At 41.0% G+C, this 25,544-nt stretch overlaps 1 protein-coding gene across 1 annotated transcript in view; it reads left to right on the top strand.

Moving 5' to 3' along the window:
• The window catches only part of ADAMTS12 (ADAM metallopeptidase with thrombospondin type 1 motif 12), a gene marked incomplete at its 3' end in the record, with an annotated part of 162,945 nt that overhangs the window by 38,346 nt on the left and 99,055 nt on the right, over positions 1 to 25,544 (top strand). The window contains exon 3 of the mRNA XM_080638717.1: positions 20,304 to 20,478. Coding sequence (XP_080494843.1) covers positions 20,304 to 20,478 — 175 coding nt within the window. The remainder of the gene's footprint in view (positions 1 to 20,303; positions 20,479 to 25,544) is intronic.

The raw sequence follows: 25,544 nt of genomic DNA, 5'->3' as shown, positions 1-25,544 counted from the left end.
GATTTACCAGTGAAGAATAGGGATGGGGAAACATGGCTAATCAATGCCAGGAGATTACAGATCTTTAATTAAGCCGCGCACAGGCAGGTTGGCCTCGCTGCCATTGTCAGGGGACGAAAGCTGATCCTTTCTAGTTCAGGCAGACTTTTCTCAAACCTTCATGATTTAGTATTCTACATAGGTGCAAGTGGCTGGTGCATCGAGCTACCATGGAAGGGTTTGAAACTGTTTTTCTTCCTGGAAGTCCAGCTGTTTGGGGATTTATTTTTTTTTTAAGTATTCTGATAATTTTTTCTAGCAAGCTGAATTGGTTTTGTGTCTTGAGTTGTCACTGGATCTCAGTGTGTCAGGAAAATCATGCTTTCAAATTGAGAAGGCTTGAGGAAGTTAGAGACTCAATGTTTTCTCAAAAGATCAGAGAAAAACCTTTGACCTTTACTGTGAGATCCTGCATGCTTAAATCCCCTGCTTATGTTACCAGTTGTGCTCCTCCAAATTCACGGGGGACTGCAGGCCAGCAGTGCTACGTTGGACTTGGTTATTCAATCCCATTGGCCTTGCTGAAAGACTTCAGCTCAAGCTAGTTGAAAATACAGAATAAATTAGGCAGTGATAACATTTCAGTGTCAGTTTTAATTTTTGCTGTTACCTGTGTTACCTGTTCCTTTTACTCCTCAATGTTACCCTGAATACCTTGCTTTAGAGTCTTTGCGCATCATTAACAGAGACGTTAAATTAGACACCTCCTTAATCTGTGGTCCTTTTGTAGCCCATGGTTTCAGTCATCCCCTAGAGATGCCTGTTTCCACAGACAAAGTTATAAAAGACAGCACAGCTCAGAGTTGTTTGTGTGATGATTTAGTAGTAGTCCTTTCTGTTCCGTAGCCCTCTGTGGGGGCTTGACCATTCCTATCCCTTTAAATCTCTGAATCTTTAAAGACACTTTGGTGTATCAGTGGTGAAAGGGCTGTATTCTACTAAAGCAGCTATATCAGTCACTGAAGTTCACTTTTAGAAGGAGCAAGTGGAACGTGAAAGGAGAGTTCAAGGATATTTCTTGCACTAACATGGCTTAAGCATCAACCTTTCAAAAAGCTTCTGGCTCCTGTCTAGCTCTACTCCACTTCTTCCACCCCATGGCAATTCAGCTCCCCCAAACAGCATTCACTCCAGAAGCATTTGGGGAGTTCATCTGAGACGTAAGGATGTCCAGAATATCTGCCTAAACAGCACAGTAGAGTGCAGAGAAGTCTGTCGCACCAGAGAGTCCACATCCACCCATATCAGACCTGCCTGAACATCTGAGATCACAGTGTTGCCTACATCCATTCTTCTATAAAGGCTTTCACATTTCCACCACTTCAGGCTGTCAGCCCTCAGAATCAGTCCATGTCCTTCCAAATATTTTTCCCTTGAGAAACTTCTAATCAAAAAGTTTTAGGGTTCATTCATGGGTTACAGACTGAGAAGCAGAATTCTGTTACAGTGACAGATGCAAAATAAAACAATATAAATGAAAAAGTTTACACCAGACCTTATTACAGTTTAAAAGAAGACTAATGCATTGCTATTCTTGGATGACCAGAAGTGGCCTGGGTCAGTGTGTCTGTAGAAGAACAAACGGACAAACTTCAGACAGTTGGCCCTGTTACAGGTTGGCTTTCTGTTATGCTTCTGATTCCTCATATTTAGTGTATGTTTACGAGATTCTGGAGTCTGTCAGGCATTAAAATATAAAAGAATCACTTAATTGGTGACTAGTCATAGAGATGCATAGGAAGCATGTTTTTGTGATGAACAGTGTCTTGGCTACCACTCAAATAGTTTGCTGGGTACCTCAAGAGATAAAGCAGAATCCATGACATCTTGCAGCTTTGGCTGTAACTTGAATGTTTTGTGTTTCTGTGACTGAAAGGTCTGTAGACACACACATGCATCCCCATTGTGGCAAGTGGGTGTATATGGTGTTATTTGTCAGATGATTTTTCAAAGCATATCTCTGTAGGGAGCCCAAGCAATGATTTTACTTGTATTGAGTATTACTCCTTATTACTGTCACCAAGAGTAATAATTCACATGGTAGCAGTGCTGTGTGTCTGAGTCACAGGCACTGTACTAGGTTCTGTATAAAGATCACGAAAAATTTATTCATTGCTCTGACTTGAGTGTAGAACAGAAGGCAGCAGACTGGAAAGCAATGTTTTCTCTTGGGAAGTGGTACATTTGACATACATTTTGGTGTGCTAACTTTTCTTTCAAGATACGGAATGGAGTTTTCTGTTTGATCATGTTTTTTTATGGGGCCTTTAGGTTCTGAAACCCAACTGAAAAATTTCAGCAATTCTGTGAGTGCAGATGGTGTGTGTCACCAGCAAGGCAGTGTTTGCCTACATATAATTCAGAGTCATGACTTATAAGGTATTGACCAAAAATCCTTGTGGATCCCTTATGTATGAAGGATACATGGAAGGTGATCAACAGAATGGACTCCTATGCTCTCAACTTCTCTCTTTGGTCTCTCTGTCTCATCTACAGGAACATATAGAATAATAGAATAGTTAGGGTTGGAAAGGACCTTAATATCATCTAGTTCCAACCCCCCTGCCATGGGCAGGGACACCTCACACTAAATCATGTAACCCAAGGCCTCATCCAACCTGGCCCTGAACACCACCAGGGATGGAGCATTCACAACTTCCCTGGGCAACCCATTCCAGTGCCTCACCACCCTCACAGTAAAGAATTTCTTCCTTATATCCAATCTAAACTTCCCTTGTTTAAGTTTTAACCCGTTACCCCTTGTCCTGTCACTACAGTCCCTGATGAAGACTCCATCCCCAGCATCCCTATAGCCCCCTTTCAGATACCGGAAGGCTGCTCTGAGGTCTCCACGCAGCCTTCTCTTCTCCAGGCTGAACAGCCCCAACTTTCTCAGCCTGTCTTCATATGGGAGGTGCTCCAGCCCCTGATCATCCTCGTGGCCTCCTCTGGACTTGTTCCAACAGTTCCATGTCCTTTTTATGTTGAGGACACCAGAACTGCACACAATACTCCAAGTGAGGTCTCATGAGAGCAGAGTAGAGGGGCAGGATCACCTCCTTCGACCTGCTGGTCACGCTCCTCTTGATGCAGCCCAGGATACAGTTGGCTTTCTGGGCTGCGAGCGCACACTGAAGTCGGCTCATGTTCATTTTCTCATCGACTGACACCACAAGTCCTTCTCTGCAGGGCTGCTCTGAATCTCTTCTCTACCCAACCTGTAGCTGTGCCTGGGATTGCTCCGACCCAGGTGTAGGACCTTGCACTTGGAATGGTTAAACTTCATAAAGTTGGCATCAGCCCACCTCACAAGCGTGTCAAGGTCCCTCTGGATGGCATCCCTTCCCTCCAGCGTAACTGAACACACAGCTTGGTGTCATCAGCGAACTTGCTGAGGGTGCACTCAATCCCACTGTCCATGTCACCAACAAAGATGTTGAACAAGACCGGTCCCAACACTGATCCCTGAGGGACACCACTTGTTACCGGTCTCCAGCTGGACATTGAGCCATTGACCACAACTCTTTGCGTGCGGCCATTCAGCCAGTTCTTTATCCACCGAGTGATCCATCTATCAAATTGATGTCTCTTCAATTTAGAGACAAGGATGTCGTGTGGGACAGTGTCAAACGCTTTACACAAGTCCAGGTAGATGACATCAACTGCTCTGCCCCTGTCCATCAGTTCTGTAGCCCCATCATAGAAGGCCACCAAATTGGTCAGGCAGGATTTCCCCTTAGTGCAGCCACGCTGGCTGTCACCAAGCACCTTGTTGTTTTTCATGTGCCTTAGCATGCCTTCCAGGAGAACCTGCTCCCAAGATGTTTTCCAGGCACAGAGGTGGGACTGACTTGCAAGCTGGAATATAATATTTATGATATTTATGGCTGTAGATGAAAGTTATTTATCTACAGTTTGAAAAGGGCTAGCATATATATATCTATCTATATATATAAAATGTCCCACCTGAAGTACTGCAAATTTAAACTGATCTATTTTTGTTTAGGCATTGCCAATAGAATGAGACAAAAGCTCTTTTGTTGCAAGGCAAAGATTAATTAAAAATTCCTGTGCTAAGATTATTATTCTCAGTTGTAATCTAGCTGTAGTACACAACTGCTCAAACCTTATTATCTACAGCTTCAGGGATTCAGCTGAGGTATTTCTGTTTCTTGTGCTTAATGGGTGCTTGATTTTACTATGTGTATGTGTGTGTAACTGCATCTTTTACTTACCCTTCATTTGCTTGCTTTTGGCAATTTGCTGTGGCTGAGAGCTTGACATGATCCTGAATGACAGAGCTAGAGTTAATCTTTCATTTCTGCAGCTGTGTTACAGTCTTCCTGAATTAGTAGAATTATTGTTTAAAGACATCAGGCAAGCATCATGCAGGTTGGGCAAAGAAAAGATTCAGAGCAGCCCTGCAGAGAAGCACTTGTGGTGTCAGTCGATGAGAAAATGAACATGAGCCGGCTTCAGTGTGCGCTCGCAGCCCAGAAAGCCAACTGTATCCTGGGCTGCATCAAGAGGAGCGTGACCAGCAGGTCAAAGGAGGTGATCCTGCCCCTCTACTCTGCTCTCATGAGACCTCACTTGGAGTATTGTGTGCAGTTCTGGTGTCCTCAACATAAAAAGGACATGGAACTGTTGGAACAAGTCCAGAGGAGGGCCACGAGGATGATCAGGGGACTGGAGCACCTCCCATATGAAGATAGGCTGAGAAAGTTGGGGCTGTTCAGCCTGGAGAAGAGAAGGCTTCATGGAGACCTCAGAGCAGCCTTCCAGTATCTGAAAGGGGGCTATAGGGATGCTGGGGATGGAGTCTTCATCAGGGACTGTAGTGACAGGACAAGGGGTAACGGGTTAAAACTTAAACAAGGGAAGTTTAGATTGGATATAAGGAAGAAATTCTTTACTGTGAGGGTAGTGAGGCACTGGAATGGGTTGCCCAGGGAAGTTGTGAATGCTCCATCCCTGGTGGTGTTCAGGGCCAGGTTGGATGAGGCCTTGGGTTACATGATTTAGTGTGAGGTGTCCCTGCCCATGGCAGGGGGGTTGGAACTAGATGATATTAAGGTCCTTTCCAACCCTAACTATTCTATGATTCTAAGCACATCCCAACAGCTTCCCCGGAGCCTCATAAAATAATTGCTGAGACTTGAATTCTGGATAGAAAAACTCTTTGAAAAGACTATCTGAAAACTAAGAAGACTGAAGATAAAACCAGAGCTTCTTCAGTTACTGTGCACTGCTCTTGTTGTTAAATATTCTCAAGTGCTTCTCAAGGAAAAGTAATCAAAGGCTCTGCCATATTAATCAGGTCGGATTATGAAGGGAAACTAAACATGGGAGTTTGAACAATTTGGGCAGGAGCTTCGTATGGAAGTCTAGAGCTTGGGTGGAGGGTCAAAGTAGAAGGGCAGCTGTTTTCCTTTCAGCAGCACTGGACAGACCTGTTGAAGCTGTAACAGGGCATGTGCCAGTCTTCATGTTTTGAAGAAAATTGGGCAGAATCCAGACATGTGCTGCCAAACAACAGCCATTTTCTAGGGGATGAGCCAGGCTGTGGACCGAAACGAGAAAGTGCATCTTGGACTAGGAGTAGGTGGTGTGGCTCTGGAAGAACAGCAAGCAGCACTGGGGAAAGCCTGCTGAGAGTAATTTTTAACAGCCAGTTCCGCTAAACCACCTCTGTGTTTCAAGATCAGCTTTGGCAGAACCTGCCTTGGTTCTTCTCTTTTCAAGTGTGAATTGGAGATCTCTAAGTGCCACCATGTGTTGAGTACTGAGCATGGAGTAAGGTCAAGCATCTTGCGAAGTGGCAGAAGAAGGGATACGAACAATGCATGTGTTTTGCATCTGAGCCTAGAGCAGGATTATTCATTGCCTTTGGAATCTGCACATAGTTTGTTGTGATGTAGGCTGTCAGATCCATTCCTGCTGCAAATAAATCAATGAGGTTAAGCCAGGGATGTGCTTGACTCAGTGTTTGTTTTCTGGTTTTCATTGTTGGAGGGAAGAAGGAAAAAAGATGTAGCGCTAACAAAGAAACACATTGGGGAAATCTTGGCTGAATTGTTTTGGGGAGGAATAAAAAATAGCTGTTGCTTGGCTAGTGCAAAAACATTGTTTTTCAATGGTAGCATTTCCATTACTGATGCTTCAGTGCCTTTGTCATGATCTGGCATAATCCTGTACAAAAATCCTGGTTCTAAAAATGTCTCTCTCAAAAAGTTACAGTCTCATTTCTCAGTAGTAAAGATTTTTGCAGTAAAATTATGGCATTTAGCTCTCCAACTCTGACTAATAGCGAAAGCAGAATGAATAGCTCATTGTATGTACTATTTTTGTAAGTTCATCTTTGTGAGGGATGAGTTATGAATTATTGATGATTCAGTTTGAATTTGTTCCTAGATTTGTTTCTAAACAATCCTCTGACCACACAAAAACATATTATAGATATATGAGTTGAATATATCTCTCTTTCAAAGAACTCTTAAGTCCACTGGGATTCTGTCAGGACTGTATATGATCTAGTCTTTATTATTTTCTATTTCTTTTCATTCTTATCAAGTTTTTCAATTTTCAGTATTCATAGACTAGCAAGAAGCATGCTGAGTAAGGCCTGAGGATACTTAGCCTCTTTCAGGTTTGAGTAAATTTACTTTTTCAGTAAAACATTTTTTCTACATAACTTCGTGAGCATATATTCAAGAAGGTGTTTCATCTGCAGACATTTGTCTGATCTGTAATAAAGTGTTTTCTTATTCTTTTGCATATTTTCCTACATATCACTGTACTGGTTTTGCATAAAAAGTATTATACATCCTAAAGAAACAAGCTGCTGAATTATTAGAAGTGCTGAACATCTGTGCGTTTTCTTAAGTTGGAAGGGATTTTTGTAATTTATGAATTCCTGAAAGGTACATTATGAGGATTTCAAAACATGCCAGTTTTAAAAACAAAACTTTAGCATCCTGTGAGCAAAAGAAGATGTGACAGCAGAGCTTTAACAGAAAGAAAAAGAGTCCTTTACTATAGCAAAATACTTTTCCTCACCTGCCTGGTTCAAAAAATGCATTAGTGCTATTTTTTTTTTTCCCCAGATTAATAGCCCACTTCTTCTCTATACTGTCTTTCTTTTTCTGTTATCAGATACCACATTTAAACCTAAAAGGCTGACTGCTGTTTTTAAGCAAGACAAAATGAAATGCTTTTATTCCAAATAGTGTTGTATTTCCAAAACAGAAAAAGGAATCTCTTTGCAGTCAAAGAACTGTTTTGATGGAAAGTCCTAATTCTTGTCAGTTTAAAATAAAACCAGCTTTTTCAACAGACAAAAGCTATTTTTTTACAGAAATATTCTACAAAAGAAACAAACACATGCATACTGAAGCAGTTAAAAGTCAAAATCCTAAATTAATAATTTTTAGACTGAAATTTATCCCTTTGATCCCCACAGGTGACCTGTATGACTGAAACATTTTTTCACAAGCATATGAAAGTGTATCCCCACGAACACTTTGGAAAAGGGACACATTTTAGTGGAAGTTGTTGCTGCTTGCATGAGGATTTATGACCTATGGGTGTGCAAAGTCAGGCCCCTGCTGTGAAGTCCCAGAAGGGCATCTCTGGCTGATGTTATGGCTAAAAGGAAATAGAACCTGGAGTGTGAAAGGCACAATAGGACCAGGCTCCTAAGACCGCAAAGCAACCAACAAGGCTAAACACCCAAGCAAGAAAGCCTTTTTTTCTACTAGGAAAGCTCCTACATGGGCAGCCCCTGAGCAGTGGATTGGAGTTTCCATGTTAGTGGAACTAACTAATTTGCCAGACCCTTGGCTTTGTTGAGTATGTTGCTGATTTTCAAAAGGAAGTAATAGTTAACAGCGGATTCCTGGGGAGAGGAATATGGGGACATCTCCTTGACATGCTGTCTGTTTCTGAGCTGTGGGTGATATTTTTCTATTTAAAAATGTGGGACTAATCTTCCCTACATGGATTTATCCAGCCACTTCTGGTACCCCTCTAAAACATTTCCAATTTGCAGTTTTATGTGGCACATGCTCCTTCAGCATAAATATGTCTTGGATGAAAAAAATCTTCTGTTGCTTGCCAGTGTCTTTTGAAGCTCCCTATCTCCTGTGCTAGAGCAGACAGCAATCAGTCATAATCTCCACTTCCACTGTGCCACTTGCTGCTCCCCCATGCTGCCTCTTTTACAGCCTTTTCAGCTGCTCGTTATACAGGCCATTGCATTGAACTTGCCGATGTCCTGGATATCCTGTCAGCTTAAGGAGGACCTTCAAGTACTCAGCACCTTAGGTTGTTGGATTTCATCAGATCAAGGTCCTACTAGAGGGGGCCCTTGGCATTGGCAGAGATTTGACGCTAGTTTTAGCATAAGTAGTTTACTTAGTTACTGGTTTTGTAGCAAATATATATACATCCTGCCAAGTTTTGAGCTGAAACTTGACTGTGAGTAGATTGAGTATTTGTCTTTTTTTCTTTCTGTGTGTTTTTTGGTTTTGTTTCCGTTATCACAACTTGAAGTATGGGTCATCTCTCTGTACCTCTGGGAGAGTTGCTAATTTTCTGCCCACAAGGTATAGCATCTGAAATGTGCAGGCAATTTTGATGATACATCACTGCATGCACGATACCTCTCATATCAACAGGAATGGCTTTCAGTCAGAATTCAAGCTTCAAGGGGGAGAGTTAAATCAAGTTCAGAGCTAATTTTTTATGCTTTTAAACTGACATGGAACCCAATGCTGAATCTGATCATCCTTCAGCTTTGGCATGCCTGGGAGCTGAGAATTGTACTAGATTTGTAAAAACATTTATGGTGATATGCCGGATGCAGTCATGAAATCACTTTGTTCTCCTTTCTCAGGCGGACTGAAATAACAGGGAAAGTCAAGTGAGTGGCATGTGATTTGCCTCAGGCCAGTAGAAGTTCAACACTTCTGCTGTGATTGCCAGTTACCATCATGCTGGTTCCCAGATTGCCATGTGCTAAGCATCAGCTGTGCTAGAGACTGGACTTCGTTCTCCAAGTTCTGGGACTCAGCTGAACTTAGTTCTCATAGTTTCATTTAGTTTCTTCTCTCCTTCCACATCCCATTTATTACTCTCAATCCATTTTCAAGGCACTGATTGTGATGGAAAATAACCTTTCCTGTGTAGTGCATCTCTTGACACTGAAACCCTAATATGCCACGGCTGCCCTCAACTGGGGCCTGAATTTTCCTATTTTATAAGGTACTTGATTTTGACAAGTGTCCTCCCCTTTCACTCCTCCCCTGTGATCTCACAGCAGGCTTCCACTCGAGCATGGCTCACAGCCTGCTGCAGGGCTGTGCAGAGCAAAGAGAGCAGCTGTGTTCTCATAGCACCTGAGGAAACAAGGACAGTGTATTTCAGGCTACAGTTCTGGAGCAGAAGCCATGATTCCTCCTGTAGGCACTGAACTAAAGCTCCATGTCACAGTGCTGCTCAAAGATAATCCTTTGGTATGTGGAAATTACCTTTTAAAAAGGCTTTGGAAGCATAAATGGTAAGTGAAGAGACTGAAGGTGTCAGTATGGGCTGCCTTCTAGGTCACCTTGATGTGACACTTTCATAAGTGGTGAATGACCCTTCCTAGGCATGCTGAAATTCATTTATAAGTTCCATCTGTGCTGCGCAGACAGAGGCTTCATGAGTGTGGAGAAAAGCGAGGCAGAAGCCTTCCTCCCCAACACACCTATGATCACAATTGTAGACTTAAACTGTGCTGTTTGCTTTTGACATCTCTGCCTGCTTTTGGGCTGCATGGAATGAAACTGGGAGAATAGCATCAGCAAGGTGGGATGTAGTCCAGTGTGATGTTGCTTCTCCTCACAGACTTATGTGTTTTCAAGCAAAATAATTTCTGTGGACTGGAAGCAGTTGGGCTGTCACCTTCTCTTGCTTTGCTCCTGAGGAAAGTAAAGCTCTTGCCAAGCTTCCATCTACTGGAAAATGGGATAATTGTGCTTTTTTACATCTATATGCACATGTTGTGTCAGCTGTCATCATTTGTATCTCTGCTTTTCTGGCTATTGATTAGGGTTCCTGTGGGTCACAGTAATACAGACTATAGTTGTCAATAGAAACAGTGCCACTTGTCATGGGAGCTAATATTTGCATTTAGTTATTCTCTAATAAAATTTGAACTCTGCAGTATTAACATTGTCATGCTTACTAGCTTGTAATTAGTTTTAGAGTATAAGTGAGCAGGAAGCCAAAGCAGCCATGCAGCTTTCTGTCTCCAGGAATAGAGATCATGTCTGTTTTGTGAATCCTCCTGCTGGGGTTTATATTGTTAATAGAAAGCACAGTTTAGGTAAGGAACCTCTTACCAACCTGGTGTTTAAATCTTTACTCTTCAGCATTACACAGGCTTTAAATCATCAAATTTGATCTGCTTTGCAAACTATAAAAGTTTACAGGCTTCCAAATCAAAGGTTCAGAATATCTCATCCTGCCATTGAAAGTCTCAGAGGGGATTTCAAATTCTGAGTAGTACAAACCATTTTTAAAGTGTTTATTTTCATTTTCATGAGAGGCTGTTCTGATATTAATGAGATGAAAAAAAACCCTATTTGTACAATGTGAGCACCTTGAATACAGTGATTTCTGGCCAAGTTTAATTAGAAAAATATGACTTAAATGTTCCAAGAGTATTTTCCAGGAATAAAACAGCTGTTGCTTTTTCCTACTCTCCCAACCTAAAGGTCATTTTTTGAGGAACTGGTCAAACTTTTTGTCTTGTCTTAGAACAGAGACCGTTGCCAAGTCATTTTTGGATGCCAAATGAAGTCAAAACATACTAGTCTCGCCCTCCTGTGAGTCAAAGTAAACCTCTTGCACCTGGAGAAACAGCTTTTTCTCTGGAGAAATCATGGATAAGAGGAAGAGTCAAAGACTCTGAAAAATCCTGTGTTTTTACCAAAGAGTGTCCTTCAGGCTTGATAGCAAAGCTTATTGATTTTTAATTTATCTTTAACCTGCTGTTAGATTCACCCTGAGGTAAAGCTTGGGCTATGTTGTCTTCTTTTCATACTGCTTGCTTGATGGAGAACCCCGTGTGACCTAGCTGACTTTTGAAGTGGGAAAATCTTCTGGGTGTACTTTATGTCCAGGAGTGATGTACCTTGCTGTGTGGATGGTACAACAGACTTGTTGGCCATTGAGTGACAAGGAAATATGACAAGAGGAGCCCCAGGTATCTCTCAGGAGTGCTCTGGGCTTCTGAGCTGTTGGTAGTCTGTCTCTCAATTGCAGCGTGGAAATCGCACTGGTAAGTAGAATAAGGGTTCAAACTGTGTTTGAGTTAATGAATAAAGAGTTAGTTGTGCCATGCAATCTCCCTGCTGGATGCTTAGCCTTTGGCAAGCAGAGGCATGTTTCAGCTTAATTTGACCAGCACTGGAAGTTGTAAAAGATTTATTAAATGCCATCTTTGCTGTATGTTAAGGCTATAAAAATGGCTAGTTACTAAATCTCCTTTAATGGCAGTATATTTTTACCTTGCTGGAATTTCATGTGTCTGAGCTTTAGGTGCAGCAGAGGAGGACAGTTCTGGCTTGAGCAGATCAAATGGGACATAATTCAAAAAGTAGAAACTAAGAATGCGGAAGGACACTCAACAGCTCTTTGGGAATTGAACAAGATGAAGTGACTGCTGCAGGGCACTGTGATACAGTTAGACATGTTCCTCATGAACTGCTGGATATTTCAAGGCAGAAGTCTGTACAGAGACTAATGAGGCTTTGAGCAGCTTCATGGCCACACAGTTACCGTCTTTCATTTGTGGATCTTCTATCATAAGAAAAGTAGTAATATGGCATATTTCTACCATGCATATATAGCCCCAGCCAACAGGGTACGTAAAGGGAATGTAAGAATAAGATACTTGGAATATATCCTCTAAGGATAGTCAGAAAATAGTTGGAAGAAGTCATAAATGTTTACGATGGAAAGTTAAGACTGATAATGGAGGACACCAGGACCTGAAGTACTAACAAAGATGTCTTTTAAGATAACATTTCAAGTTGTACTTTTTCTTGTGAGTATGCTCAAATCCCCGCAGAAGAATAATTTCACAGATAATTTCCTCAAGCATAAATGAACTGAGACAGGGTGCTTCAGCTCTGTAAGAGACGCAAAGCTCACAGTGAGTTGGAGGTCCATAGAAATTATTCCTGGCTATCAGTATTGCTTGATGAACTCTTTCTGTGGCACAGCAGAGGAGCAAATACACACAGGGTTTGGACTGTTTGCTTCTCTTACCCATTTTTATGGGTGGGTTTTTAATGCCTTAGCGTCTTAAAATATGTCTTAAATACCCTTTATCCAAGTCCCTATCTCCACTAAACTGTGGGAAGGAGAATGAGTCTGTCCTGCTCAAGTGCAGTGAAAAGAAGAAATGAAGTTGAGTGTGGTCACCAGCAAGCTGATGCCATAACCCAGACTAATGATTCTGTGTGAAGTGTTTCAGCTGACTGATCACGTACTGTAACTAACTGAATGGTAACTGATCGACATGACCATAGAAACTTGACTTTTCTCCTTTGCTGAGGGTATGTCCCCAGCCAGAGTATCCTGGAGTGATGTCTGACTGTTAGGAACTGGAGGATGTCAGGCACTTCTTTCTCCTTTGATACCTTATTTTCTTCTACAAAAGTCCACCTTGTTGTGAATTTAGCTTTGCATTGATATTTTTTTCCTCTTTCCTTTGTGTCTGAACTTTGAGTTCGCAGTGTGGAGGGCTTAACTGCACATTTTTGACACTTCAGGTCATTTTTTTGGCAGCTTCTAAAATATATGAGGTTGCAAGCGTGACAAAAGAATATAAAATCTCTTAATATGATAGTATTATATTCTTCTTACTTATCTTGTAATCTTAAAAATAAGCTAGTTTAATTTTGGACCAAAGGTGTGTCAAACTAGAAGGCTGTGTTCCAGTCTTAAGCATCTTTTTCACCAAAAAGCCTTTTTTTTTTTTTTTTTTTTCTGTAGAACTTTATTAAGAGCTAAAGTGTTGTCCTTTTATGTGGGTGATGTTCATGAAAGTCTTCTGTCAAATTTCTCAGTACCTAAAAAATCAACCTCCTCTTTCTGCCTGAGCAATAGTATGGCACGTCTATTTTTTGTACCTGTAGGTGAGGACGTAGGTGAAGATCTCATCTGGATGCTCATGTCACTGGGTTTGTGTTGTGGCTGAGATACAAACAGATGGTAACTTGAAGAGAAAGATTCTCAGGGAAAAAAATGACATAATTAAGTCATAAGCTGAAAAAAGAAAATAAACTTAGCATGTGTAATGTTTACAGATAATTTACTTCAGTTTTGATTGTTTGCAGCTGAAGGTCTCGATGCGTGTTTCCTACAGCACAATTTTTTCTCTAATTAGAGAATTCTTTTATTCCTACTGAATTTCTGTTACCTACATTACAGTTGTAATAAGCAGCTGGAACAAATTACTTTAAGGTAAAACCAGCATCATGTCTTCTTATTTTTGTTTCATATCACTTTGAAAAACTCACTGTGTTTCCAGAGTCCCATCACTGCCCTATTGTCAGATATACTGCTTTCAGTAAGTTACACACTGTTCTCACTGCAGATGTTGTTTTTTGGCATTATTGTCAACATACTCAGTTATATAGCTTTAGACTGCAAATTGTTGGGTTTTTTCCCATCCCTTTTTCTCCTGATATACACCCACTAATTCCAGCCCCTCCTGTCTGGGATAACATTGCAATTGCAAAACCTTAGTCAAGGCTAAAGATGCTCTTTTGCCTTCCCACAGGATTCAGCGTCAGCTTCGCACATGGAATTGATTGGAAAAATTCTGCCAGAAAATATATTTTGACAAAACCTCTGAACTTTTGACTGAAAGAAATATGTGGAAAAAATATCTGCTTTCCACTGGAAAATGCAGATTTCTACTGAAAATTAAAAAAGTTGGTAGAAAACTTTGAGTCAGAAGTGCCCCAGGATCCCCATGTCCTTCTGGCAAGTGACATGCAAGTGTGGGAGATGCAACATGTCCAAGGCTCTTTGTGTCAACATAATGAGGCGCTTGAACTAAAAATCCTATTAAGTAATGTAGCAGCACTTCCAAATACAGCCTTGCAAACATTATCAGCCAAAATATTTCAGAATTTTGGGGTGAAAAGGAAAAACTGAAGGAGGGGACAGCAATAATTTAGAAAAAAAAAAATATCTGTGGTAGATTTTTAGATTTTCTCCTATAGGCACCAAGGGAAATAAACAGAGACACCCCACCCCAAATCACACACACTTCCACCTCACCCTCTATTTTCTGGCCATTTCTATTACTATTTTATATGGTAGCTTTTCATAAAGAAGTTTAAATGAGGACAACTTGGCTGCAGTCATTTTTTTCTGTGGTGGAAACTAAACTGTAATGAGTGTAAATAAGGCTGGCTTATTTCTGATGAGGCTTTCATAAGGGTGCTCCTTTGTGTATTCTGAGCCCGTGTGAATGCACTCAAAAGTAGATGATGCTACGAACTGCTAAAAAAGACCAAAAGGCTATATTGTATGTATACATACATAGCATGAAATCTGATGGACTTTAAATGAAGAATTCTTGCTATGATATATATGAGTCATGAAAGAACAGATACAAAGAGCAAAACCAAAGAAGTACTTAATCAGAAGAGGGAATTTGGCTGGTTCTGAGTGCTTTGAAGTAAGTTTAACATGAAGGTTGGTGGTCATTTGTTCTCAGCATTTCATTCTTGATGTATAGCCTGTGCAGGATGAAAGTGCAAGTGGAAAGCATTTGTTCAATAAGTGCTGGGAGTCTCTGGAAACTGGTGGAAAGTACATCTGTGTGCTGGAAGCAGACTTTTACAGTCATTTAATCCCAAGCAGCACTGGTGTGCACAGTGCTCTGATGTCCTTACTGACTTTACTTACAAATTTACACTGGTATCTCTATAACACTTTACAAGAGCAGCAAATTGAATTAATAAAAACATATTATTTCTTCCAGTAGTTTAGGGTTTTAAATATAAAATACTTCTTTTTTTACAGTAATGGATTATTTCTGAGAGAACCATGTTTTTCATGGTTAAAATCATGATAATTTTGTGCATTATTGGTAATGTACAGGGTGTTTATACTTCCAACTGATAGACTATGTAATTGATGGATTATTAGATTTTTTAAAATTATTTAGAACTTAATTGTGTGTGCTCTTCTTGATGATTCTGAACAGGAATGAAAATCGTGGTATCTACCTGACAGCCAATCAATCAAAAATAAAATAATTTCAGGATAAACAAAGCTTTTGGATTTTGATTAGGATTTTGATTTAGAAGACATACAAATGCCTAACTTAACCTTCCAGTTACTTCTGGGAATAGCCATGAGAAGAAATTTTCTCTTGGAGGGTATTAGCTCCTCTTCTTGTTGCAGTGCAAAAGTGGAACTGCCAAATGTTTTTAGACAATCAGAGCCATGGTACTATATTTAGGGAAAAGTTTTGAGGCAGGTTCCAGAGCTGATCTTTTAAATGATCTACTGTTGTGTTTTCTTCTCATCTCTAAGTTTAGGCACAAAGTGAAGCCACTAGCAGGTAATGTGGAGCATGTATGTTTTACAGATTTTCGGAGGATATGGAGTAATACACATTTTTAGTATCATTCTCCAGTTACCTTTTCATTCACAAACATAATATGTGTATGCAGAAAGGTCTGCTGAAATGTTTACAGTTCCTGAGCCTCCCTAAATTGATTTGGCTTATGTTAATTCAGATAACACAGGACATGAAACATTTCTGTACCACACTGACAGAGCTGTATTTCAGATGCTGGTCTCAAGAACTCTAATCTCCTCTCAGACTGGTGGCTGGGAGCAGCAATATAGACCATAGAATCTGTTCAGATCATTGTAATTTTTCTGTTTTCATCTTCTCTTCCAGCTCGCTTTCTCTGCGTGCTGTAGCACTATAAGAACTACAGTTCCAAGACACATGAGAAGGCGTGTTTTGATTTCAGGCTAGCAACATGGATAGAGAATAGCCGTATGTTGAAACAGTCAGGGAAGAGGGAGTAGTCTGTTGCTTTGGTAACACACTGACTGACCCTTCAGAAAGAGAAAATCTGGCCTGTTTACAATAATCCTGTCTCTGTCAGGTAGCAGGGAAGACATCAAGGCAGCTCTCTTTACTGGGAAGAGTGCAGATAGCACTTAAATGCTGTATAGGATATAATGGCATTTTTCTTATTTTTTTATTGATGATTGTTTCATCCAAACGTCAAACTCTTTCAGAAATTCCTAGAGCACAAAGTTCAAGTGAAAAGAAAGATTACTTATAAATATCTTGCTTTATTGGGGAATTTGTTACAAAGTAGGAAGTTTGATTTAAGTAAATTCTGTCAGTACTAGAATTTAGGATCCATGACAACTGTGGAGCAATTTCTTTTTGTTATGAATTGCAATCTGTCGCCATACCTAGAAGCATAGTACTTCGAAACTATGTTCTGCTGTATCTTTCAAATAAGAACAGTAGCGCACCAGCCTTTTCTTTGCAGGCTTTGTAGATACTGCAAGTAGAGCTGGGCTTTATTCTGTAGAGTGACTGAAAACAGGAGAAAGTTTAGTACAACAGTGATGCTTTATGAGTTGGTTTTTCAGTGAGGATTACCAAATGCTAAATGTCTGTTCCGTCTCATAGTGAGTGACAGCTCTGTTGCATAAGTCAAGATGTCTGGATCATGTTATCATGAGCTTAGAGGGAATATGGGCTCAATGTACTCTTGCTCCTTTTTCCTCCCTCCTCAGACCGCGCTGTGGAGGGACTCATGGCCATAATTTCATGACAGGAATAAGTAGGTGGGGACAGGAAAGAGGCAAGGATACCTTGTTCCCAAATATGTTGTTGCGTTAAGCCAAGAATTTGATGCAAATCACCGGCCTGCCAACTTTTAGCCTTGAAACCATGATACTGATATTTGCAAGAAGCAACAGGAGTAAAAGAAAGAACCTTCCTGTCCAATAAACCACTTTTTAGGCTGTAGTTAAAACTGTTTTTCATCGCTCATTGTAAGGTGAGAGCTAAAAACAGAGAAACTGCAACAAACTGTGCCTGTACTTCAGAGATGCTCAGTCAGTGGGCTGTTTGGTACAGTTGACCTCTCTTTCAGTGCCATCCCATCAGCTGGTTGTGGGGACATACTGTTGTTGAAAATATACCTAGGGTTCTTCCTGTTTTATTCTGTGCTGGCAGAAGTTCTGCTTCTAGCTTAGTTTTGCTACTCTGTGGATTTAGTTGCTTTTCAATAAGCAGAGATTCTCTGATACTCCCAAGGTGTCAGGAGCTGTTGTGGCAAGTTGAACTCTGAATCGATCGTGTTCTGCAAAACCTGAAGTGTCTCCATGGTAAAATAGACTCTCATATTTCTTCATGCTCTACAGTGACTTCAGTCTGTATGTCAAGTCTGGGAGCAGCCTTTAACTTCCCAAGATTAAGAAGTCTATAGCCAACAAGTATCAAAGTTCTGGCTCTTATCAACCACTTTTAAAGAACAAATGTTAAAGCTATCATACTGAAGTTACACATGCCCAAGGCAGCTTTCTTCAGGGGAGATGTGACCCACAGACATGGCCTTTTCCAGAAATTAAGGGACATGAAAAATGTCCACTTCTTCTGCATGAAGTACAGGAGGACTTTGCTTCATGTAATGAAGAGAAGACAAGCAGGAAGGTAGTAATTGCAACACAGAGAAGAACAGTGTTGCTAACTGTGTTTCTATGCCTGTTCAGTTATCTATCAAAATAAAGAAGCCTATGCAGGACAGCAGTAAATAGAAGGCTGCAGGGAGACCTTTTAACAGTCTTCAAATATCTAAAAAGGGGCCTACAAGAAATCTGAAGAGGGACTTTTAGAAGGGCATATAGGGATAGGACAAAGAGGGAATAGCTTTAAACTGACAAAGGGGAGATTTAGATTAGATACTAGGGAAAAAAATTCCATTGTGAGGATGGTGAGACTGGCACAGGGTGCTCAGAGAAGCTGTGGCTGCCCCATCCCTGACAGTTTTCAAGGCCAGATTGGACGGAGCTTGGAGCAACCTAGCCTAGTGGATGGAGAGCTGAATTTTAACATGCAGGCATTGCTGGGGAACTTGGGAAGTGAGATAACTGTTGATAGACTTAATGTTTTACATGAGCACCTGGCCTTTCTTTTCACAGATGCAACTTTGACACAATAGTCCAGTGACTAATCAGCCTGCCCTGTAAAATCTGGGTCTGCAGTGAAGAAAGATACTTCTTACTGGTTCCAACTGAGTTAAAAAACACAACAAAAAAAAAGAAGGTCAAATAACCAGACTTTCAGAATCATAGAATCATAGAATAGTTAGGGTTGGAAAGGACCTTAAGATCATCTAGTTCCAACCCCCCTGCCATGGGCAGGAACACCTGACACTAAACTATGTCACCCAAGGCTCTATCCAGCCTGTCCTTGAACATCGCCAGGGATGGAGCATTCACAACCTCCCTGGGCAACCCATTCCAGTGCCTCACCATCCTAACAATATAGAACTTCCTCCTTATATCCAATCTAAACTTCCCCTCTTTAAGTTTGAACCCGTTACCCCTTGTCCTATCACTACAGTCTCTTAATGAAAAGTCCCTCCCCAGCATGGGGAAAGCTACTGGAAGGCTGCTCTGAGGTCTCCACGCAGCCTTCTCTTCTCCAGGCTGAACAGCTCCAACTTTCTCAGCCTGTCTTCATATGAGAGGTGATCCAGTCCCCTGATCATCCTCGTGGCCCTCCTCTGGACTTGTTCCAACAGTTCCATGTCCTTTTTATGTTGAGGACACCAGAACTGCACACAATACTCCAAGTGAGATCTCACGAGAGCAGAGTAGAGGGGCAGGATCACCTCCTTCGACCTGCTGGTGACGCTCCTCTTGATGCAGCCCAGGATACAGTTGGCTTTCTGGGCTGCGAGCGCACACTGCCAGCCCATGTTCATTTCTCATCGACGAACACCCCCAAGTCCTTCTCTGCAGGGCTGCTCTGAATCTCTTCTCTGCCCAACCTGTAGCTGTGCCTGGGATTGCTCCGACCCAGGTGTAGGACTCTGTACTCGGCATGGTTAAACTTCATAAGGTTGGCATCAGCCCACCTCACAAGCGTGTCAAGGTCCCTCTGGATGGCATCCCTTCCCTCCAGCGTATCAACCGAACCACACAGCTTGGTGTCATTGGCAAACTTGCTGAGGGCGCACTCAATCCCCCTGTCCATGTTACCAACAAAGATGTTGAACAAGACCGGTCCCAACACCGATCCCTGAGGGACACCACTCGTTACCGGTCTCCAGCCGGACATCGACCCATTGACCACAACTCTTTGCGTGCAGCCGTCCAGCCAGTTCTTTATCCACCGAGTGGTCCACCCATCAAATTGATGTCTCTCCAATTTAGAGACAAGGATGTCGTGTGGGACAGTGTCAAACGCTTTGCACAAGTCCAGGTAGATGACATCAACTGCTCTGTCCCTGTCCATCAGTTCTGTAGCCTCATCATAGAAGGCCACCAAATTGGTCAGGCAGGATTTTCCCTTAGTCAAGCCATGCTGGCTGTCACCAAGCACCTTGTTGTTTTTCATGTGCCTTAGCATGCCTTCCAGGAGAATCTGCTTCAAGCATAATTCATGAAAAGCTAGTAATTTCTTCCCTGGTAGTCTGCCCAGAGGGATTTGTAGTCTGAGTCAAGAACGGACCACACAGTCCAGCCCATCTGACAGGTCGTATAATCTGACTGGAATTGCAGCTAGGAGAGGAATTACACTTTGCACTTATGAAACAGCTTCCTTTCAGGGCTTGTTCTCTGGGGAATGGATGCAAACCACCAGAAGAACAAGATGCAACTCTTTCTAATGTATCATGTTTGAGAAATTGACTTTTGACCTTTCAGTGGCTTTACACAAATCTGCCTCAGTATACAGGACCTGAGATTATTAGGAAGTAATATTTTTTTCTATTCCCCTTTGGACTGTTACGCCTTCGTAAGGTACAAAGCAACCTTGATGTATGCAGCAAAATAAATGCTGAAAACCTATTGGTTTTGTATTTCTGCAGTGTAATGACTGCCTTATGAGAAAAAGTCAGGGAAGGTGATATGAAATGAGTCTGTTTTATTTGTGATTTCCAGTCCTGAACAGTAGAGATTAACACTTTTGTGCTTATTTTCAGACTGGGTATTTCCATCTGCCCCACGGGGATTACTTCATTGAGCCCATTAAAAAGCATCCACAGAAGGAGGGGACACCTTATCCCCATGTTGTCTATGGTGCAAATATCCTTCAAAATGCTTTAAGGAGAAGACGGGCGATCCCGGTGGAAAAACAACAAGCATGTGGATTGAATGGTACAAATATTGCTGGATTTCTCCCTGTTTGCTTTCTGCATCTTTTAAATCAGCTTTTATTTTCCAGTGGTGTGTGCCTTTTCTTGTGCCAGGCTTTTTAAAATTCTGTAAAAAGAGATTATGTATAATGAGAGAATTTCAGTCAAAACAGATCAGGAGTGACTCATCTATGTTCTTTTCTGAAAACTTCAATCCCCTTTATGGCTGAGATACGTTTTTCACACATTGATCCTTTCTACCCCTGACTGTTTTTTCTGCAACCATAAAACTGTTTGATAAATTCGACTTGAATTCTTGACTATTTCTGGGATGACAAGAATTGCAGTCATTATTTTTTCACAAAACAATTCTCACTCCATGCAGATGCTGCATGGTGTCAACATAAAATACTCCTCCTCTAATCCGTGGTTTAAGTTTAGGATTTCTAAATTCTCTGTGATAGTTACCAGAATATTTAAAGACATTTATTTGATTGTTCTGAAAGTGGAGTGCAGGGCATAAACAACAAGGTTTTTTTTGTAGAAGTAAAAATAACCTAAATATTGGTGCAGTAATACTCAGCATTGTGTCTTTTGGGAAAATAAACTAATAAACTAACCTGGAAAGGCAGATTATATCTAGAGAGTAGCTGCCATCTTGAAATTACAGAGTTAGTAACTTTATTTATTAAAATATTTTCCTTAATTGACTTCATACCAAAAATTACAGGGCTTCCATTGGTTCTCTGATGTTGGAGGCCTTCAAGCTGAGTCTGCACCAGACTTAGAAAAGGTACAGTATTGGTAGGGGTGATGAATAATAACCTAAATGATGTAAGCCCCAAGTTATGAACAAATAGAGACGTAGAATATCTGGGGGTGTTTTTTTGTCTTTCAGAGGTTAATGGTTAGAGTAGCTGGTTCTTTTCGAGGGGCTGGAAAAAAAGGAGGAATGTAGGAATTTTTAATCCTCAGTCATGACTACTGCTGAAGTTTTACTGTGAAATATGTTTTATTGTGTAATATGAATTGATAAATTACAGAGGCAAACAACAAGTCAGCTCCACTAAGTTTCATGTGACAGGATATAATGATCATTGGTTTCTCTAAAGGCCTAACTTTTAATTTGTATGGTATGTTCTGTTATCTCACTTCTGTTGTAGCCAGCTCTTCAGCAAGGTTAGGAAAAAGAAAAACATCAGCCTCATCTCCTGTTTACTCTACATTGTCAGTGCAATTGCTCTTGTTAGAAGTGAAATGCAGAACAAAAAAGGAAAGTGAGACAATTCTTGCTTTCTGTGTTAAAAATATTCACTGCACAGGCCTTGGGGGATAGTTGGTGCATAAATAAATTTTAAAGCGGGCAAGTTGACTCTTTTCAAGACCTTTGCACTTCATGCCATAAAATTTGATACCAGAAGCCTAGTACACCCACACGATATCACAGATGTCCCAAAATAATGCCTTTTGGGATCACTTTAAAGCAAAATGACTTCAGTTTACAGTTCAGTTGTAGAAAGGAATTATGTTTTATGGATTAAATATCATGATCAGTTTGTATTCTCAGCCCTAACTTTGTCCTCACTGGGATGGGGTTTAACTGATGAAGAGTTGCCTGCCATATCTCTTGTAGGAACTGGTTTTCAGAATCAAGTATTTTAATTTATGGGCCAAGTTTGATCATATGGACTGTATACTTTTGTTTATTTGAGCTCTGATTCTGTTAGTTTTTTAACTAAGACAGTTGACTTAAGACAGTTAAGACTTTTAAGACTTATACTTGGGAAACCTTTTGTGTACCCAGGCAAAAAAAGTAGTGCTGAGTTTTGCTTGACTGCTTTCAAGTCAGCACACAAAGTTGGGTAGTGGTAATAGTAATCTTCTAGTCAGAACTAACTTGTCCGTCAGTCAAAGAATATAAAGAACAATTGTATGGGCAAAATCAAAACAGAGGAATTAGTGTGGGAGGGATAGGTAGAGTATGCTGACCTCCTGTGCCATCTTTTTTAAGGTGGTGTTTTTTTTTTTTGCCGTAAGGATCATGTCACCTCTTGGAAGAAGCCCTGTAGAGTGTGTTCATGACTTTTACTGTGGCAACAACCGTATGATCTCCAGACTCCAACCTGTCATCCATCTCATCTGCATACTTAGCATCAGTTGCATTCCTGTACTTCTGCAGTGATTATATTAATTTATAATTTGCAATATCTTTAGCAGTTTTAGATATCTGAAGACAAATCACTGTGATAAATGATGCAAATTGTAACTTAGGTTTGTGCTGTACAGTTCCACTGCTGCTTAGACAACTGCCAGATGACTCAGACATTAGCTGCATTCAAATCTGAGTGCTAAACTTGTAGGTAGCATTAAGATACTGTACATTGCATACTGTTGTCTATCATTTGAAATCTCTGTGAGAAATAGCAAAAATGCTAAATGAAAAATGGCCCAGAGCTTTATAAATAACTTCTCAAATCATTTATATCTGTTGGAGAGGAAACTAGGAGGATTTGTTTTGTTTTTCTGAACAGGTAATCTTAAAAACTTGACTGTGCCCCAAGTTATAATGCAAGAGAGAAGGAACTGTACTCCCTTCTACAGAATAAGAGAAGATCTCCTCCCATTTCTTTGATTTCATGCAGTCTTGTATTTGTGAGCTCCAAAATGGAGAAGTTTTGTGAAGTTTGTGAATGAAAATGCTGTTATGTAACAAAGCCTTTCCTCACTAAGGACAAATGGGACTGTTATGATAAAAATAGATGGGCATCTTTTTCTTGGACTGATGAGGTGGTCAGTTTGCTCTTTGCTCAGTAGAGGAGGGTAATTGAGTTTATTCAGACTGCAATTCAGTGATTGCTGCAGTAGGCTGTATAAATTGGCTTAGGGTATTAAGATAGATTTCTGAGAATACTTCATTGGAGCTTTCAGTGAACAGAAGTTGTCATGTACTTTACCCTCATTTTGGCATTGAAAAGATTTGATAGATGAATTCAGAAGTTAGGATTAGTTTAGGTTGTACATGGACCTTCAACTCGTTGTCTGCAGTTCTGAATCTTATAATATAAAATTTTGTATTGGGGTTTTGGAACTAGATGACCTTAAGCTTCTTTCCAACCCTAACTATTCTATGATTCTATGATTATAATTTTGCATTGGAGCTGTGATGGGCTAAGGCTGGGGTGGGAAGCAGGGGACAGAGGTCAGGTGTTGTGTGAAGTGAGCAGAGGGGTGAGGTGAGCTGCAGGAGCAGAGCAACATCATCTGTGCAAAACAGTTTTTTAAGTCTTTTGAATGATATCTGCGTGGCATAGTTAATTTAGCAGGTGATTAGAGCACTATTAAGCTATTTCAGACAATAGTTACCTGTTGTTCTTCTGAAGAGTTATGCCTGAGTTTAGGATTTCAGTCATGGTCCGAATGCCAGAGCATTCTCTTAATTTCTTCTGTCTGCAAGTGTACAGTATAAACTGTTAGTTTTGGCTTTTGACAGTGAAGTTCTTTGTTTAACCACTTGGAAGAGGGAGGAAAAAAGACCCCAGGACACTGTTTTATTCTCAAATGATTGCCCATCTTTTTTTGGAAGAACATTGTGGCCAATGGAAGCTGCCTTGCTTGCTGGCAGAAGCCCTGGTACATACTGTGTAACTTCCATATCTTTCAAAGAATGATGCTGACATTCTTCCAGTACTTGTTTATCCTGCATTTAACCACATCAGTTACTACTCAGTTTAATTTCCTTAGTTTCTCCAAAACATAGAGACAATTATTGCATAATTTCATACAACTCATGCATTGAATTGCAGTAACTGATATCAATTCAGTATACGCAAGGAAAAGCAACCTTCTCCTTGTATCCCTCTGCTTTCTACACAGAGGCTCTAGTAACCTGTTAAAAGATGTTTGCCATAAAAAAAAGAGTGAATAGAGACATTCAGTTAGAATGATGTCTGTTTTAAAGCAGGAACATAAACCAGACATCTTGCAGGGGTACATGGAGTATCTCTCATCTCTGAAACAGATGCAGTCTCTGCATTGGACTGAAAACATGAAAGCCTGTATGTGCAGACAGCAGATTTAGCATTTCAGGGGTGTGGTACCTGGGAAACAAAGACATGATGGCTGGTTTGTTCTAGCAATGGATGAATCAATTTCTGCTAGCTGGTGTGAAGAGATGTTCCCCCTCCCCACACCCCCAAACAAAACAAAAGCAGGAGATTCTAACTTTCTTTTCTTTTTTTTTCATTCTGTTTCTAGAAATCTCTGGATTCTGTGCTGGAGAGATAAGACTCCTTCAATGTTTTGTTTCTGATATCTGACACTGAATTTAAGAAGACTTCTGTGTTCATTTCAGGTTGCTGTCAAAAATTCTGTTACTTGTAAGAAATTAGTAGATGCAGGTAGTCTTGCTAGAAAATAGAAAAGAAGGTGGTGGGTAGATCCTGGCTGGAGGCCAGGTGCCCACCAGACTGCTCTATCACTCTTCCTTCTCAGCTGGATGGGAAGGGAAGATAATAATGAAAGGCTCGTGGGTCAAGATAATGACAGGGAGAGATCACTCAGCAGGGTGTAAGGAGGTGATCCTGCCCCTCTGCTCTGCTCTTGTGAGACCCCACTTGCAGTGTTGGAGTATTGTGTACAGTTCTGGTGTCCTCAACCTAAGAAGGACATGGAGCTGTTGGAACAAGTCCAGAGGAGGCCACGAGGATGATCAAGGGACTGGAGCACCTCCCGTATGAAGATAGGCTGAGAAAGTTGGGGCTGTTCAGCCTGGAGAAGAGAAGGCTGCGTGGAGACCTCAGAGCAGCCTTCCAGTATCTGAAGGGGGCCTACAAGGATGCTGGAGGGGGACCTTAATCAGGGACTGTAGTGACGGCACAAGGGGTAACGGGTTCAAACTTAAACAGGGGAAGTTTAGATTGGAAATAAGGAAGAAATTCTTTGCTGTAAGGGTGGTGAGGCACTGGAATGGGTTGCCCAGGGAAGCTGTGAGTGCTCCATCCCTGGTGGTGTTCAAGGCCAGGTTGGACGGAGTCTTGAGTGACATGGTTTAGTGTGAGGTGTCCCTGTCCATGGCAGGGGGGTTGGAAC

Source organism: Psittacula echo (assembly GCF_963264785.1).
Source record: "Psittacula echo genome assembly, chromosome: Z".
In the NCBI taxonomy this organism is placed as follows: domain Eukaryota; kingdom Metazoa; phylum Chordata; class Aves; order Psittaciformes; family Psittacidae; genus Psittacula; species Psittacula echo.
This window is presented reverse-complemented; position numbering and strand designations above follow the sequence as displayed.